Here is a 16829-nt window from a genome sequence, read left to right on the forward strand (position 1 = left end):
CTGTGGCAGTATGTCCCTGTATCAGGTGACAAGCTTGGACCAGAACTGTTGCAGCTTTGCCAGGAGGCATCTCTGCCAGCCCACTGTACGCTCCCTGTGGTCAGGTGTGCATCCCTGATCCCCTGGCACGCTCCTATGGGCAGGACCCTGGTTTGGGGCAGCCTGAGTGAGTCCTGCAGCAGGACCAGCAGTGCTGCAGTGGGTGCTCCTGCTCCCCCTGAGGACCAGACGATGCGCAGCCACCCTGCAGCGGAGGAGGGATGTCCCGGGGCTTGGCTGCTCAAGGGACTGCTGCCTGCTCCCATCAAACCACCTTGTGACTGCTTCCCCCCACCCACCAGCCCCAACCGAGAGCCGACATGGCCTCCCCACTGAAGCCAACACACGTGCAGAGAGAAAAGGCTCACAAGCTTTAATCCAGTGGGTCTGCAGAGCGAGCGAGGAGGGGGCGGTGGGTAAGCGCGCCCGTGCCTCCCCCCGCCTAGACGAGCTCGTACAAGGCCTTGGCTACCTTCTCCAGGCGGTTCTTGTACTCCAGGTGGGCGTAGAGGGGCAGGGGAACCCCCTTGAAGCCGTGTATGACCCCCCACCAGCAGGCCGCGATGGCGGCAGTGGAGTCGCTGTCGCCCCCGTGGAAGAAGGCGCGGAGAGCCAGCTCAGTCCAGGAGTCGCCCGCGCCCAGCAGCGCGTCGTAGGCGATCATGGGGGCGTCGTGCCCACTGCTGCCCGCCCAGCCGTCGTAGCTCAGCGATGTGTAGAATTTGTCCCTCTCTTCCACGCCGTACTTGGCGGGGAAGGTGGGCAGCGAGACCCCGTCTGATATGCCCCTCTCCACCAGGTATCTCTTCCATTGGTCTTCAAAGTAGTGCCTGTAGAAGAGGAGACGGGATGGAGCGGCTGTAAGAGCTGTCCCAGGGCAGGAGCACATACCTGAGCTCTGCGCAGGCACCACGCCAAGAGCTCGGAGCAACGGCTCGGCAAAATGGTAGGTGTCCCCCCTTGGTCAGACTAGGGATGTGATTTACAGTAAGAGGCACAAGGACATGTTTCGGTGAGTTAGATTTCCCCTCCCTCCAGCCACATGGGAGAAGGCAGCCCAGCACCTGCTGCTGTCATGCTGCACAGGATTCAAAGGCTCAGAGTGAGAGCTGAGTCATCCTCCCAAATTCAGAGTAACTCTACCTCTGTGCCCCTGCACACAGAGCCACAGTGGATCTGCAGCCACATTTGATTATAACTTTCAAACTGAGCTCAAACCTAAGCCTGATGCTGTTCCCCAGCCCTGCTTTACCTCCTTCATCAGATCACGGTTGCTTGAGATGACAAGTCTACCTACCTCATACCGGATCCAGAAAAAGTCACAACTACGTGACTCAAACACAATCTGCCTTTGTCTTTTTTTTTTTTCCCCCCCAAGTTAGAGGTATTCTGAACTGATTTGATCCCACAGCAGGCATGTGCTGCTCTAGAGTTTACCACAACAGAATTACTGACACTTCAGGGTAAGCAGGGCTTTAGGAAGGCGCGGTGCTGCGAGCGCGGCTCACCAGTGCTCCATGTTCTCCTTCACGAAGAAGCCGCTGTTCCGCACGTAAGTTTTCGCCAGCGGCAGTGTGTCCAGCAGCCCCTTGCCCCAGGCCTGGGGGGGCATGCGGTTCACCGCATAGGCCGTGAAGAGGGCTGAGGCCAGGGCCCCCAGGTAGCCCGTGGGGTGGTGGTGGGTCATGCGGCCGCTCTCGATGCTGACTTTGAGCAGGGTGTGCCGCTCGTCGGGGTGGTAGAAGCGCAGCCCGATGCACATGGCGCGCATGGCACCCCCGCAGCCTCCCGCCCGCGGGTTGAACGGGATCCTCCAGCCGTTCGGCTGCTCCGGGTGCAGCTTCTTTGTGCCTTCCACAGACGTGGCACCTGGACAGGGGCGGCAGAGCCCAGGAAAAACAAAAGGGAACACGCATCAGTAGGACGTAGGGTCGCGTAGCTTGGGATCTAGGGGAAGACGGGCAAGGTGGTGGGGAAGGAAGCGTTACTCTGCGTAAGGGATTTGAGATTCCTTTTAAAAACACCAGTTGTCTGCACACCTAGGTATGCTGCCTTAAAGTGCTGCAGCATCCTGTATCCTCCCAAACAGACCTGATAATTACTGCTTTGTGAAAATAATGAGAAAGTGTAGGAGGTAAGAAACACTCCACTGCTGATTTACTGGCATTGTTTATGTTTACATTTCATGATATTTAATAACTTATCTATAAAATATATACACTAATAGATTAGATATATACACATCTCTTTCTCTCTCTCTCTCTCTCTCATCCCTCCCACCCAAAAGGGTTTGTAGGATCCCTAACACAAGGCAAGTCTAAGTAACTCTGCTTTTTCAGTTGTTTAACCTCTTTACAGGATCTTTTAAAGGCAGAGACCCCACGAGCTCCTCAGGAATCTTTCCCATTGCCTCACTGTTAGGAAATGTTTTCCAGCTCTCCCTCACTGGAGTTTAGGTTTGTCTGAACATCCCATGGTAACCAGACCCACAGTTTTGTTATGGAAGGTGTTTCCTTTTGGTTTAAACCACCGTTAGACAATTTCCTTTAAATCCCCTCTAACCCTTACAAGAAGTATCGACTTTTCGTGTTCTGGCTGGAACTTCGAGAAAAACGTTTCTTCAGGACATGTTTGGGCAGGTTGAGACCACACACCTCAGTCCTTGATAAAAAGTGAGATTGTTCTTGCATTAACTGTAGTTAAAACGAGGAAGATGACCAGGCTTTAAGACTAAAGAAAGACTGGTTATTTTGCATTACAATTTGCTTGCAGCTTTAAGCCTGTGCGTATCGTTTTAGGAGATGACTACTGATAACTTGCAAGTGGAAAAAATTGTGTAAAACAAACCAGCATATGACAGCTAAGACTCTTGAGGGTTTATGAAGTATTACAAGTATTATCCTCGTGCTTTTAAACAGTTAAAATATTAAAACATTTGAAAGCTGATTTAGGAAGACTAAGCTGGAATCACGTCAGTTCTCCTTTTAAAAACAACTCCTTTTAAAAAAAACTGCTGTAGGAGTTTTTTTATCAGGAAATTGTTTTGGAAATCCACCAAATCCTTGTTAGGAATCCTTTGTACTAACAATAGGAAACTAAAAGTAACCTGAGGGGGGGGGGGCTTGTCTGATAAGGGGAGGAGAAAAACACACAGAGTGAAGAGTGTGTGAAGAAAGGCAACCTGAAAAGGTTTCAAGAACAACTTGAAACACTGTATTTCTGGAATAGGCTTCCATTCCACTTATCTAGACTCATCATGAGCACAGACAGTAACAGTTGTTTGAGACTGATCAATACACTTAAAAAAGGTGAGTTAACCACACAGTGGTAAATAATTCCACAGGCAGAGAACTTGGACTGAAAGACAGAGTTTTGAAGCAGAAGGCCTCCTGGAGAGGTGATGTAGCTTGAGCCATGAAAAAAGAAGTACCTCCATGCTTGTGTTGCTTAATTCATTGGCTTTGTAATCTGCGAGGAACAATGAATTTGGGGCTGTGGTGCATCACGAATAGCAATAATGACTTCACTCCTGGGGCTGCATCCCTGAGGGACTCTGCTGTGGCTGCCCAATGACTCATAACGTTGTGGGAATCCCTTTGTTTCTGCAGGTTTTGGTTTTCAGGTCTGGGCTCCCTCGTGGGCGATCAGTGTGACTTTCCCCTACTGTTATAGGGAACTTTCTTCTCTGTTTGATTAAAGTTCCAACAGCAACTTTCCATTCTCAGCCTTCAGGGCTGCAATTCCCCAGTGAGCACTCACTTAGGCCAGAACAGCACCACCATGGTTTATTTTCTCAGTTAAAATCCATTTATTCTGAGCTGCCAAAAGAAGTTATTGGCATGCAACCCCTATCATCAGGACCTATCAATATGGAATGGAGACTCCAGACTGCAGACAGCTTTTGAGGATATGGATTAGGTATTCCCTTTGATAGCACATCAGTGGGCATTAAACTGTTAAGGGTCAGGATTTAAGCTCTCAGAACTGAGTGCCTTTCCTGTGGCTGCATCCGGAACAATCCAGAAGGCTGCTGCAAAAACATTCCCAACAGACTTCCATTTTTTTCCACATTTCTTTCCCCACTTCCCCCAAACTTTTACGATGTTCAAGTGTCCTTGGACCCACTAAAGAATGTGCATTTCTTTCCTTGTCGCTCCACTTCGTGTCCATAGCAAATTTGCTTTCAAATTCTTCACTTCCAAATGGGAGCTGCTTTTGGGCATATTGCTGTTCAGTTACTCCCAGAAGGACTGCAGCAGGTGTGCTGTTATCCTTAGCTATTAATTACTAACATTTAAACTTTAGGTCCTTTGTCTTTTCATTTCAGGGTTTAGTCACCAAGCTTAGATGGTGGAGGTGAAAATACCTCCCATGTGCTGTCTCGCTCCCTGCTGTGGTTAGTCCACCTTGGCAGACCCCATCAGCTGGGGAAACTAAATGATGCTCCTTTGCCAAAACAGCAGTGAATCTCTCGGAATTTTAACCTGCCAACTCCTGCTATCCTGACAAGCATCATTACTCCTTCCTAAATATTTTATTAATTAGGCCAACAACTGGAACTACCTGTGTTAAAGAAGACTGATAATTTAATTCTTTACCCATGGGTAGGAGGTCACTGTGGAAAGGTAAGCAGAATAAATTCCTGCTCAAGTCTCCAACGTGGTTTATTTTGGAAATGCTCAGTGGCAGTGCTGGATTTTTGCCTTTCCCATGTTTAATGTCAAGCAAGAACATTCTTCACGTATTCTGGCCACTCCAAATAAGCAGGTCCAGGCATACATACAATTCCAATGTATAAACTTTGCCTAGGATTGCTGAATTTGAGTGTTTCCTGGATACTTCACGCTTCCTGCACTAGTCAAATTAGAGGTCCAGCCTCAGCAGCTCCAATTTAATTCAAGCATCCAGAACAGGCTGGACCATGGGCACAGAGACAGACAGGATCCTCGGGGAAGAGTTGGGTCAGCAGGTCTGGCTGAACTAGGAACTACAGGGATATGTTGTACATGGCTTGGCTACTGCAGCCTGTGAAGGTGCCCTTCCTGAATACTACCAGGCCCACTGCCTGTGACACAGACCCAGCACCACTGTGTCCATGCAGAAAAAAGAGAGATGATGGAAATAAAGGGTTCAGGGAAGAAGACTGTGGCCTGACTGTCCTGTCACAGAAAGCAGATGTGCCAAGCAAGCCACAAGCAGACTTTGGGTTTAATAAACATAATTACTCAAAGCAAAGATCTTTGTGACTTTAATTATATTTTTCATGTAATTTTGGCATTTTTTAGGAGAAGTTCTGTATTAATTCTCTGTTTAAATGTGTTGCATTAACACAGCATCTCAGGGTGTGCGTTACATGTGGTTGGATTTGCATTTTTTTTATCCACTGGGTGTAGGCATCCCCAGTGCAAAAGCCATCATCCTTCCCTTGTGTTCAAGGCTAGGCCTCAAACACACCTGTAAGAGTGTTCTGTAAATGTGGGCAAAACAGTATCTTTTTCACCTACTTCAGGAGAAGCCCAAACCACTCCAGCTTGCCTTATTCTGTCCTCTTTAGCTCATCCCGAAACAGATACTGAGCATGGAACACTTTTGCCTTTAGGTGAAACACAGTTAACGCTGTGAACAGCCAAAAGTGGAGCCAGGGCCAGCCTCAGCTCCAAGCTGGAGGAGAGACACCAGCGACAGCACAGCCCTGCCCAGACAGTGTGATGGAGGGGTTACCTGGAGCTCTGCCCTCCATGTCATTCATGCACTCCTTGTAGTTCTTTGCAAGCAGAGAGTAGAGATCCTGTAACCTGGGGTGACTTCCAGCAGCTATGAGGGCTTCAGCCGTGGCCAAGTGCATCACCGTGTCATCGCTGACTCTCCAGCCTTCGATGCTCAAGTTGCCGACTCCCCCCATCTCTGCCAGCTCCCTGTGGATGACTGCGCCACTCTCCTGGAACTCCCACTTCCCATTGTTATAGCCCAGCGTGTCAGCGACTGCGCTCAGCACCATTGATGCCACATAGTTTTCCAGCCTCTTAAGAGACGTTTTTTGCCCCCGGACTGATTCAAAGTAGAAAACCCTATAGGAGGAAAAAAAAAAAAAAGAAAGAGAGGGACATTGAAAATAAAGTCTTTCCCAGTTCAGTACGGGCCTGTACTGCTGAGCTCCAGCAGGCTGGATACCCTGCCTAGCACCTACGTCTCACTCGGAGGATCTCTTTCTTCACAGCACATGCTTCCCTGTGCACCCACCGTCGGTAAGTGGCAGCTCCCAGACAGCCCAGCCCTGGGCCAGGGGCAGCCAGACATGTCCTGCTGGGACGGTGGCAGCAGCCCAAGGCAACGCCACGTGTCGTACCTCGCTGAAACGTAGGACTGCAGAAGCGTGTGCAGATTATGTGACCACAACCATGTTCCCCACCCTCTTAAGGGCAGCCAGCTCAGAACTGCACCCAGTGACTTTTGTACTCTGGGGTAAGGCAAGGCTGACCCTCAGGACAAAAGTAAAGGGTGTGGGGTAACTATGGAAGTAAGGCAAGGCTGACTCTCAGGAGTACAAAAGCAAGGGATGTATAGGTGAGTGAGACTGACCCTCGGGGGTATAAAAGCAAGGGGTATGGGGTAAGTATGGAAGTAGGGCAAGGCTGACCTTCAGGGGTACAAAAGCAAGGGATGTATGGGGTAAGCATGGAAGTAAGTTGAGGATGACTGTTGGGGGTACAAAATGAAGGGTTTTATGGGGTCAGTACAGAGTGAGACTGACCCTCTGGGGTACAAAAGCAAGGGGTATGGGGTAAGTACGGAAGTAAGGAGGGACTGACCCCCGGGGATACAAAAGCAAGGGGTATGGGGTAAGTATGGAAGTAAGGCAAGGCTGACCCCCAGGGTACAAAAGCAAGGGGTATGGGGTAAGTACGGGGTAAGGCGATGCTGAGCTCCTCGGCTTTGGCAGGCCCGGGCCGTGGCGGTAACGCCCGGCCCCGCTCCTCGGGCCTACAACAGCCGGGTGCCGGCACAGGCAGAGCTCCCACCCGCTCCCCAGCTCGGCGTTTGCTCCTCGCCTTCCCTCGGGACAAGCGCAGGCGGGGCAGGACGGCGGGGCCGGCCGAGCCGGGGAGCCGCGGCCCCTTCCCGGCCCCGGCGGCTACTTACGCGATGAGCCCTGCGAGCGCCCCCAGGCCGGCGAGCGCCGCCAGCGCGGCCAGCAGGTACCGGCGGGGGCTGTGCCGGCCCGGCAGCCACCGGCGGTCCGGCGACATGGGGCACGGCGCGGTCTCGGCAGCCCCGCTCAGCCCGGGACGCGTCCCCCGGCCCGCCCCGCCGGCCCTGACAACCCCCCCGCCCGCGGCCGGCCCGTCACGGCGCGGGCGGGGGGTCGGCCCGGCGCGGGTTGTGTCCGCTTTCATTTTCGGGACGGTCCTGGGCGCCCTCGGGAGCCGGGGCTCCCGGCACGTGGGAGGTGAAGTCACCGCTCGGAAACGGGCTGTTTAATTAAAAATAAAATAATAAAATAAAATGAAGTAAAAATGAAAGGCGCTCTCAGAGTTTCCCCTGCTCGCGGGGTTGCGTGAGCGGCTCCCTCCCTCCCTCCTGCTGGCTGAGCCCCTGAGGGGTGGTGGGTGGGAGCAGGGCCCCGCTCGGTGTCTGCGCTGGGGACAGACCTTTCTTCCCTGGCCTTGGTTTGTGTTTCCCCTCCTTTCTCCAGCCTTTACCTTTGCTCATGTGCCTGCCCACTCATAGGATCATCGAGGTTGGAAGAGACCCTCAAGATCATCCAGTCCAACCATCCACCCAGCATCACCACCCTAACCCACTAAACCACATCGCCCAGCACCAGATCCAGACATTTCTCGAGCACTTCCAGGGATGGTGACTCCCACCATCTCTCTGGGCAACCTATTCCAACGCCTGACCACCTGAACAGTCAAAAATATTTTTCTAATATCTAATCTGAATCTCCCCTGTCTCAACTTAAGGCCATTTCCTCTAGTCCTCTCACTGTAGGCACGGTAGAAGAGACTAGCCCCCACCTCACTACAACCTCCTTTCAGATAGTTGTAGAGAGCCTTTCAGGTAGCTGTAGAGAGCGATGAGGTCTCTCTTAAGCCTCCTCTTCTCTAGACCATTTCCTTCAATGAGAAAACCTCCTTTGGTGTTTGGTCTCCCCACAGCCCCAGCGTGGCCCGGCTCAGCTCCCTGGTGACCCCAACCTCTCCCAAACCAGGTCTGGTCTTTGCTGTGTCTCGTGGTGCTGCTTTATGTAGTGTCCTGAGGTGCCTGGTGATCCCACTGCCTTGCTTTATCCTTTGTTTTTAATGATGGTGGTGGCTAGGTGGCTGAGGGAATGTAATCAGTGGGTGAGGAAGAGACAGGAGCACAAATGAGGAGCAAGAAACAGGGCAGAGCACGGCTGGGCTTGCGCTTTGTGGAGGACAAATTTTTTTACCGACCGGCAGTCACTTGATGTTCTGCACGTCAGATCTCCAGAGCCCTGGTTCACCTCCGAAGGCAGCAGCACCTCTTACATGAAAGGAAAGAAAAAAATCCCCCCTGGATGCCTATGAGAGAAAGCCATGGTATTTTTTGAGCTGCGGCCCTGGGGGATTTCAGGGCAATCACAAATGTAGCACTGGGTCAGAGCAGAGTCCCTGGGGAATTTGGGGGCAAGTGAGAGTGGAGGGCTGGAGTGGGGTCCTGAGGGAATTCAGGTAGCTGAGAGCACAGTGCTATGCAGAAGCAGTTTGGTATGCCATGCCCATTCATGTGGGCAGCCTCTGCAGCCTGCTACAAATGTGGAGTTTGAGAAGCATCTGGTAAAGAAAATAGTAACAGAAAAGGAAGTGGGAAAAGAAGCTGACAGTGTGGCAACACTGCCAGCAGTGCCTGGTGACCTTTTCTGCTTCTCTGCTTCATTTTGTTTTCTCTGGAACAGCTCTGAATTTATTTAGGTCGGTGCAATGCTTAAAAGCAAAGTGAGGTTTTTCTCTCCTAAGGTTTGGGCCTGTGAGAGGGAAAACCCTTCCCACTTTTGACTTGCAGTCTGTGAGGAATGGCTTCTACTCCAGCCTGAAGGGCAGAGGAGCAGAGAGGAAAGTTGCAGGGTTCCTCAAAAGGACAGGAAGATGGGAGAACACCTCTATGTCAGCAAAAAAATGCCTGTGACACTGGGATGTTTGGATCTCATTGTTGCTTCCTGTTTCCTGGACTCTTTCAGCTTCCTAAAAAGTAAAACCAAGGTGCACAGTGCAGTTAAGTGATGTCTGAGATATATCACAGAAAAATGTTGAGGGCTGCTCACAGGCAGACAGCAGACGATGAGCCAGCAGCAGGAACCAGCAACAGGAGCCTGCAAACCACGGTTGGGGAGAGCAGCAGTCTTCAGGCTTTGGGATCAATGCATGCATTGATCCCCAAGGGATCTCCTTGTGTAAGTCCTATGAGATGCCCACAAGTGGACAAGGAGAACGTTCTCCATCAGGGAGCACCTCCAGCTCCGAGATGTTGCAGAGAAGCATTGCCCTGACTGAGCCCATGGCATGGGGAGGTGGGCATGATTGCTCCCCCTTTGCAATAATGGCTTTCTAGTGCTGAGCCATGCAAAGAGTTAAAGACTTACTATGTTGCACCATTCTGGGGGTTTTGTTGTATTTTTTTTAATGAAAATTTTTTAATGAAAATTTACGCTGCATTGGACCAGTGGCCAGGATATGCCTTCTGGAAAGTACCACCTTGGAGCAAGCTTGCTGGCATGCCCCTGCCATGTGTTGGACGCTGTGGTTAGCATTTACTTAGAATTTTCCTTTATATTCATCTGGAAAAAAAAGGGTAATTCTTTCTGACTAAAAAAATGTACCTTCCTAGATGAGCCCAGGGTTAAGGGCTGCTGTTCAGAGGGGCTGTGAAGGGCAGCACTGCAGCACTGGAGCTACATACTGGTTTAGACCCTGTGGGACATTTCCTCAGAACTACATGAGGCCTTCAGGCCAGGTGTTGAACACTAAAAATGCATGGTACACTTCTTAAACATGGCTGGGTCAGAGCAGAGTTCTACATCCTACAGTTGTCCCCAAAACAGGACTGTAAAGGAACATCTAGAATTCTGATTTTTCACCTCTCCTATTCATCTTTTTGCCCCCCCAAGGTTCAAAGGTGCCTTTCCATGGGACCTTTTGGGTCTCTAAAACATGTTCATTCTGCACCAGTGCCAAACTCTTAACAGTCCCTCATTCTTTTAATAGCACCTTTTTCTCTGTAATGAGAGCAGGAATTTTTTTTTATTTGAGTGGGGAATATTTCTGGGCTTACCCCAATTCTCAGTCCCCAGGTGCACGTCTGTCACTGGCCAGTGACAAAGATAACAATCTACTATAACAGGGGCATTCAAAGCAGGGGCAGCAAACACCACGTGAGGTCTGCTTGGGACCAGCAGCTCGGTGAGGAGCGCTGCTGAGGCAGCGGTGCGTGACCCTGGTGCTTGTGTGAGGGAAGCACTCGCTGTTTCAGGATGCTCAGGGCTGCTGTGCTCGCTCTGGCTGGATGTTTGCAGCAGGGAATGGGCGCCCAGCAGCAGCAGGTGCTTCTGGCTCTGCACTTCCTTCGCCCTCAGCAGGACAGGGCCTTGCTCTCTCCAGCTAACCCGGGTAGGGTGAACCTCACTTCTTGCCTGACATCCCCTGGGAATGGCATCCCTCCGTGCTGTCCAGAGCAGCACAGCTGGTAAGAGCTTCAGCTGCAAGTACAGCCTGAGCCTGAGCAAAGCCAGTTGCAGAGGCTTTTGCCTGGACATGGGATCCTGCGTGGAATAGTGGGAGAGGAATTGAAGGGCTTGGATGAAGCAAGTCCTGGACATGGCAGCAGGACCAAGCAGCAACTTGGTTTCAGGGAACACTGGACTTTGGTCTCTTACTGGAGAAAGCAGACTTTGTTGCAGAAATAGCTGCCTCTTTCTTTCCAAGCTTGCCTTCTTCCACAAACTGTCCGAGAGCAGGCCTGACTCACTGCCCAGGGCAAAAGGGAAATGCTGGAAAATCAGTGTGATCTGTTCATTGTGGTGCCTACCATTCTCCTCAGAATGCTTCCAAAAGCCATCCTTAACACAGACTTAAAAAGAAAATGTAAACAAATACAGCATAGTCTAACTTGTTCAAATAACCATAATTCTGCAGGGCAGAAGATAAGCAGGATAATTGCTTTACCACAGATATAGGCACTGCAATGCCAACTTGGGACAACCAGAAAAGTCAGGGACACAGAGAACATCTGTGGCGAGCTGAGGGCTGTGATTGCCTCTCCCTTGTCCACATCTAACAAACAGAACTGCAAACTCATCTTTACTTACCCTTTGTTAGGTTTATAACTGATATATTGGCAAATGAGAGTGTGTGGATCCAGAGGCCTCCCTAGTAGTCTCCAAGTCCTGCTTCTGAGCTTGGGGCCATCAGCGAAGCAACCCTGGACGGTTCCTGTGGACCTGGGGTTTGGCTCAAGCGGTGGATCTGAGGCTCCAGGGTTGACAGGCCAGTTGCTCCTTGATGTAAATCCAGGGACATTTTCATTTTGGGTTGCATGCCAGTGCTCCCCACCTGCATGGTAACAGAGTCTGAGGGTCTGTGTTGTTGTCCCTTCTGCCGTTTTCTCTCCATGTGCTGCTGGCAGTTGTGTCCATATCCTTTCTGAGGGTATCGGGACTGGGGGGAGCCCATCAGAGAGGTGTTGTGCCTGCAAGCAGAGGGGCCCACCAAGCCTGCCTTACACTCAGTCTCAACTCACCATTCAGCACCAGCAGGCTAAACTTGGATGTTCTCAGCAACGAAAGTAAACCCTGGTGGGATGTGTTGGGTTACACGTGGCCATCTGCTTGACGATGGGAGGGAAGAAGGTTGCATCATGATATAGGTTTTGAAACAGTGATGCTCTTCCTGCATTGTGCAAGCAGCGATGTTTGATGTGTTGAATGTGCTTTCTGCTTTCAGAGCAGGTTTCTCCTTTCTGTGGGAAAAGACACGGTCTGAGGAACATAGTTGCGTTCCACAGCGTAGAAAAGATGTGTCAAGTGCAAGGAATATGAGGAATAGAGCCACAGGAGAGGGAGTTTGGCCTTCTGGGACAGAAAGCACAGCAATCCCAGCTGTAGCTCTGCTGAGGCTCTGGTCTTACAATAGCAGCAGATGTGGCCAAGCATGTGTGGTTCACACAGGCAGAGTGTGCTTCCACATAACAGCCAAGGAAAATCAACCACTGAACTCCTCCAAAAACTACTGCTCCTCCTCTTTCCCTCCAGCTTCCCCCCCTCCCAGCTTCATGCATCCACCTCCTGCTATGAGGGTCTGCAGTGTAAAGCTCATTTGACCCTCAGTCCTGCCAAACTAGAGTTAGGTGAAGAGCCAAGCCTGAGGAGGGAAGATTTGGAGGCACTAGCTGAGGTCTGGGAAAGCAGGTGGATGAGAATGGTGCTCAGAAATTCACACTGGCTTATCAGGGAGGGCTTATAGTACCAGGACCAACTAGGCTGAAGGATGACTTTCCTCAGCTTGAATGACTTAATCTGAGACTAGGCAAAATCATAGGTATGATAGGTTAGGAAAAGCCCTGTGGCTTTAAGTTACTTAACTGGGTGGTTATTTTCCACCACAGGGATTTCTTTGATGTTGGGTTGTGACCAAAGCCTTTTCTCCTGTCTTTCTCTTCTGGCTATTTCTTCACCAGCTCTCTCTAATAACACTGTTGTTCCTGGGAATGACCCCTTCTTTTGACCATATGCCAAAAAAACAAAGGGGCATGAAAATTCGTGGGAAAGGGCTTAGGGACAGGAGAACAGGACATTCGAAAAGTTACTTCTGCATTTGATTCTTCATGAATTGGATTTCAGAGAATTGGGAAGTTCTGGCTTGTGACAGAAGAGGAACATATGAGCAAGAACACTGATCTGCTCGTATGTCTGACAATATCCATTGGTCTGACAAGGCTTAAAAATATCTGCCTGTGCTTCCTTTCTCTGTTTACGCACTTTGTGTGATGCCATTCAGTGGTGACATTGCCTTGATGCACGGAAAAGTGCTCCTGGAAGGAGGAGCAAGGCCATCAATGGCTGACATTCCCTCTTCCAGCTTCACCATCACCCAAATTTGCAGGGCAATGAGGGCCTTAGAGGAGGCCACCAAAGACCTTGCTGTGCTATGGTTAGTCCCCTGGTGTGTTGCCAGGATGACCCTGGTCCAGCAGAAAGGATAGGCAAGCTCTTGGCAGCAATGACCAGGCAAAGGAAGCTGCTGACTGTGAAACCTCTTGCTCTTAAAACTGAGGTAATATTTGAGGTCTGGGAGGAGCTGGTCTGTCAGTGATCTGCCAGGTATGTGACTGCACAAAGCTGTAAGACACTGTTCTGGTTTGGGGAAAAAACCAAACATATTTGATTGGTGTCAGACCACACATTATCAAAAGTCTCTTGAAATTTAAGGAAATAACTGCAGGAGACAGAGAGAAGTGTGGGAATAAGGATGCTACCCCTCTCATAGGTCCAGCACTGCTGTGATCCACACCTCTGCAGTATGGATCTGTGGCTCTGCAGGGCCTCCGAGCAGTCACTTCTGCTTGAAGCAGAGGAGAAAGTCACACTCGTGATTTCATCCTGTATGAAAGCACCTATCCCTGTGCTCTACACCAAACCCTCAGCAGCTGGAGCACAGGACAGCTTCTTGTTTGGAATGGATGTGACAAGAGCACGAGCTCAGGGCTCTGGCTTTGTGTCAGAGCAGGCATTTGCTGAGTGTATGAATCGCGTTGGTTCCCGGTCTGTCAAAGCTGCCGCCGCGCTGGCGTAGCTGGGGAGCTGTGAGAGGCAGAGGAGTGTGAGATCTTTTTGCATGCTGTTCAGTCATCTGTTTGCACTGACACTGGTGCTTGAAAAGCAAAATGTTGCTTGTCCTGTCCTCAGCCTCCAGAGCCTTCTCATTTTCTTCCCCTGAATATCCCTGACATGCCAGCCGCTCTGATGTGACCTAGCCATGCGTGGCTCCACTTGTTTTGGCTGTGATAGTGAAACCTGTGAGGCCACGCTTGGACAGGCACAACTGTGTCCAGCCATAAACGAGGAACCTGTCAGCACCTTGGGCCCTGGCCAGGAGGAAGCAAACCAGAAGAGCTGATTGCACTCCTTGCTGAAAAGGGTGGTATACGTGGGTGATGGTAGCGGGAAATCAGGGGGCAGCATAACCCCCATGTTCAGGAACTGGCATGTGAAAACACAGTCCAGTGGTAAGAATTTCTACCAGCAGTGAGAAACATAGCAAAGGTCATTGTTATCATTAAGAAACTAAGGCTGTTGAGGTGTGTGAACTGGGATCCCCAAGCAGCCAACTAGCCTGACCTCGGTAAATGGGAAATGAGATCAAGTGCAAAATGAGTTTACCAAGGCTATCTCATGCCTGGCTATCATAGGAGGTTTGTTTTGATAAGATAATTGACTATGTAGGCAGTGGACTTCAGAAAGGCAGTCCTTACAGTGCTACAGGCAAAGACATTAAGCTGGAGAAACAGGGGATTAATGTGACCATTGTAAGGATTTACCTAAAGAAAAGATGTCAGGAGGTTTGCCTCAAGGGAAGTGAGCTGGGTGGAAAGGGGTTATTAATGATGCTCCTCAGAGGGGTGATCTTGTTTACCCAGCAGGAAAACAAGCTGTAATCAGATTCGGCCAGGGCTAAATAACTGCAAAGATTTCTCAGCCTACAGGACAAGAAGAACTGATGGCACCAAGGACTGGAATAGGGGAAATAGGATACAAATCAGCAAGTCAGCAGCACAAAGTGCAAGCTTGTGCATGCAGAGAGTAACCATAAGATGTTTTGCTCCCAGCTTGTCCACTGTCATTCGGAAATTAGAGAGTAAGGGGAGTTTGGAGTGATTGATGATGAATTCTCCCCATAGTGTAGCCAAGAAAAAGAGGAAGGTGATCCACAGCTAGTGGATGGGGCCTTTGAAGGAAGGCAGATCCGAGTAACAGGTACCCATGCCCCAGTGCTCTGAGAGTTTCCGTCAAAAAAAGTGTAATGCCCATGTAAAGGGGGAAATCCCACATCTCACGCTTACAGAAAATTATGCTTTTTATGTTCAAATGGAAAAGAAACAAACCAAAGCTGGACACCACATTTAGGTTTGAGGTTCGAATGTTTTCAGGTTTGGTTCTTGTTTCGGGCTTTGGGGGCTTTCGCTTTTGTTTGTTTTGTCCTGAACTCCCCCTCCCACCGTCAAATGTCAACCTGGCAGGTTTCTGGAATTGAGTCCTTTTGAGCTTTGCTTCCTGAAAGCCCTGAATTTGCACTTCCCATGTTGCCAAGAGATTTGTGTGTACACCAGAGTGAGCTATGTCTGCTGATGCATCAGCAAGGACAGATACATAGCCGTCTCTAAGAAAGCAAATCTGCCAAAAGAATGTTGTGTTTGGCAAGAAAACCACTCCAGTGCGAGGACTGACCAGTGTGCAGGTTGCCAGCACAACCTTGCTGCAGATGGAGGTTTTGGAGGCTTTCTGTACTGATCCCTCTACTGAGCATATGCAAACTGAGACTGTCTAATGCTTTCTAACACACATATGGGCACAGTTTTTCAAAGTCTTGGAGAAAGCAGGGGCCCTGACAATGCTCTTCTGACCATTGAATTTCTTGTTCCAACGCAGAAACAAGCCAGAGCCCGTTAAGGATATACAAGTACAACCGAAGCATAAGGAAAAAAACTTTCTTACTTTCTTATTGTTAGTCTTAGAGATAGATGTTTCTTTTCTTTTCTTTCTTTCTTTTTTTTTTTTTTTGGTGGATTTTTTTAATAGATCAGTCCAAACCATATCTGACTAGAAAAATTTCATCCCAGTAGATGAAATTTTTAAAATGAAACCTCATGACAACCAAAGCAGAGAACAATGCCTAGCAGCACTGATTGCAGGTAGTGCTTTCAACTCTGCTTTTAGCAAAGGTTATAGTTCTGCTCTTTGGAGGTGACTTCCATGGAAATCAGTGTTGCATGATATATACCAATCTGTGTCAGAATGGTGTTCACACTTGAATATGCAGTGCTTGGCCATATGGGAAAATTGCAGGTAGGAATGTGGGCTGCAAGATAGCAGCATGATCATTGATTCTAATTAACTCCTCATTTACGTGCTCCTAGGGCACACCAGGGGTGATTTTGCCTTACTTCACTCTTAAAGGCAGGAGAGGACTGAACACAGTGGTTTGGGTGAAATTATATACAGCATTTGGAGCTGATTTAATGCCTGTGTTTTGTCAACAGGGATCTGTCCCTTCCCTCTGCCCTCAATCCACCAGATCTCTCTGCTGATCCTGGTGCCAGTAAATTGATGAGACTCACAAAGGTGTCCAAGAAAAGCGAGTTTGTTTAATTTTTTTCTTTCCTGGGTTAGAGTGTTGAACCAGATTCCGAGGGGGCACTGAGGGATAAATGTTCCGGAGTGAGATTTGTCCGTCTCTGATCAACCATGTGGAAGTAATTCTTGGGATTTTTGCAAGCCTGCATCTTGGAAACCAAGCATCGTGGGAATCAGCTGTGGGTTACTAAAATCAAAACAACATTCTCACAAGCAAAACCCACTTAGGGGTTGTCAGTCTTTAGTTGTACTGACAGATTTCTCAAGTTGGCGAGACAAATACCCAGCAGACCTCATGCAGGAGGCAGAGCCGAAGTGCTGCTTCTCAGATATGCCACTTTACACCTTGATTCATCCCTTTTACATGGGCATTTTCATATCTGCATGTTGTCATCTTGACACACATTTACTTGCTTATGTTTGC

The 16829-nt window shown here is 49.5% G+C and overlaps 1 protein-coding gene across 4 annotated transcripts; it reads right to left on the reverse strand.

The window, feature by feature from the left end:
• Positions 1–389: 389 nt before the first annotated feature.
• On the reverse strand, positions 390–8264 carry ADPRH (ADP-ribosylarginine hydrolase). 4 transcript variants are annotated; one of them, XM_027663542.1, is made up of 5 exons: positions 8238–8264; positions 7180–7510; positions 5761–6107; positions 1548–1908; positions 390–869 (listed from the first exon to the last, which is right to left on the reverse strand). In XM_027663542.1, the coding sequence occupies exons 2-5, from the start codon at positions 7431–7433 to the stop codon at positions 482–484; spliced, it is 1350 nt and encodes a 449-aa protein (XP_027519343.1). In that variant the 5' UTR covers positions 7434–7510; positions 8238–8264; the 3' UTR covers positions 390–481. The 4 variants fall into 4 exon arrangements, with proteins under 4 accessions (XP_027519343.1, XP_027519341.1, XP_027519342.1 ...); XM_027663540.1 differs by lacking the exon at positions 8238–8264 and adding an exon at positions 7740–7764; XM_027663541.1 differs by lacking the exon at positions 8238–8264 and adding an exon at positions 7689–7707.
• Positions 8265–16829: the final 8565 nt, after the last annotated feature.

Source organism: Corapipo altera, unplaced genomic scaffold (genome assembly GCF_003945725.1).
Source record: "Corapipo altera isolate COAL_440 unplaced genomic scaffold, ASM394572v1 165, whole genome shotgun sequence".
Taxonomy (NCBI): domain Eukaryota; kingdom Metazoa; phylum Chordata; class Aves; order Passeriformes; family Pipridae; genus Corapipo; species Corapipo altera.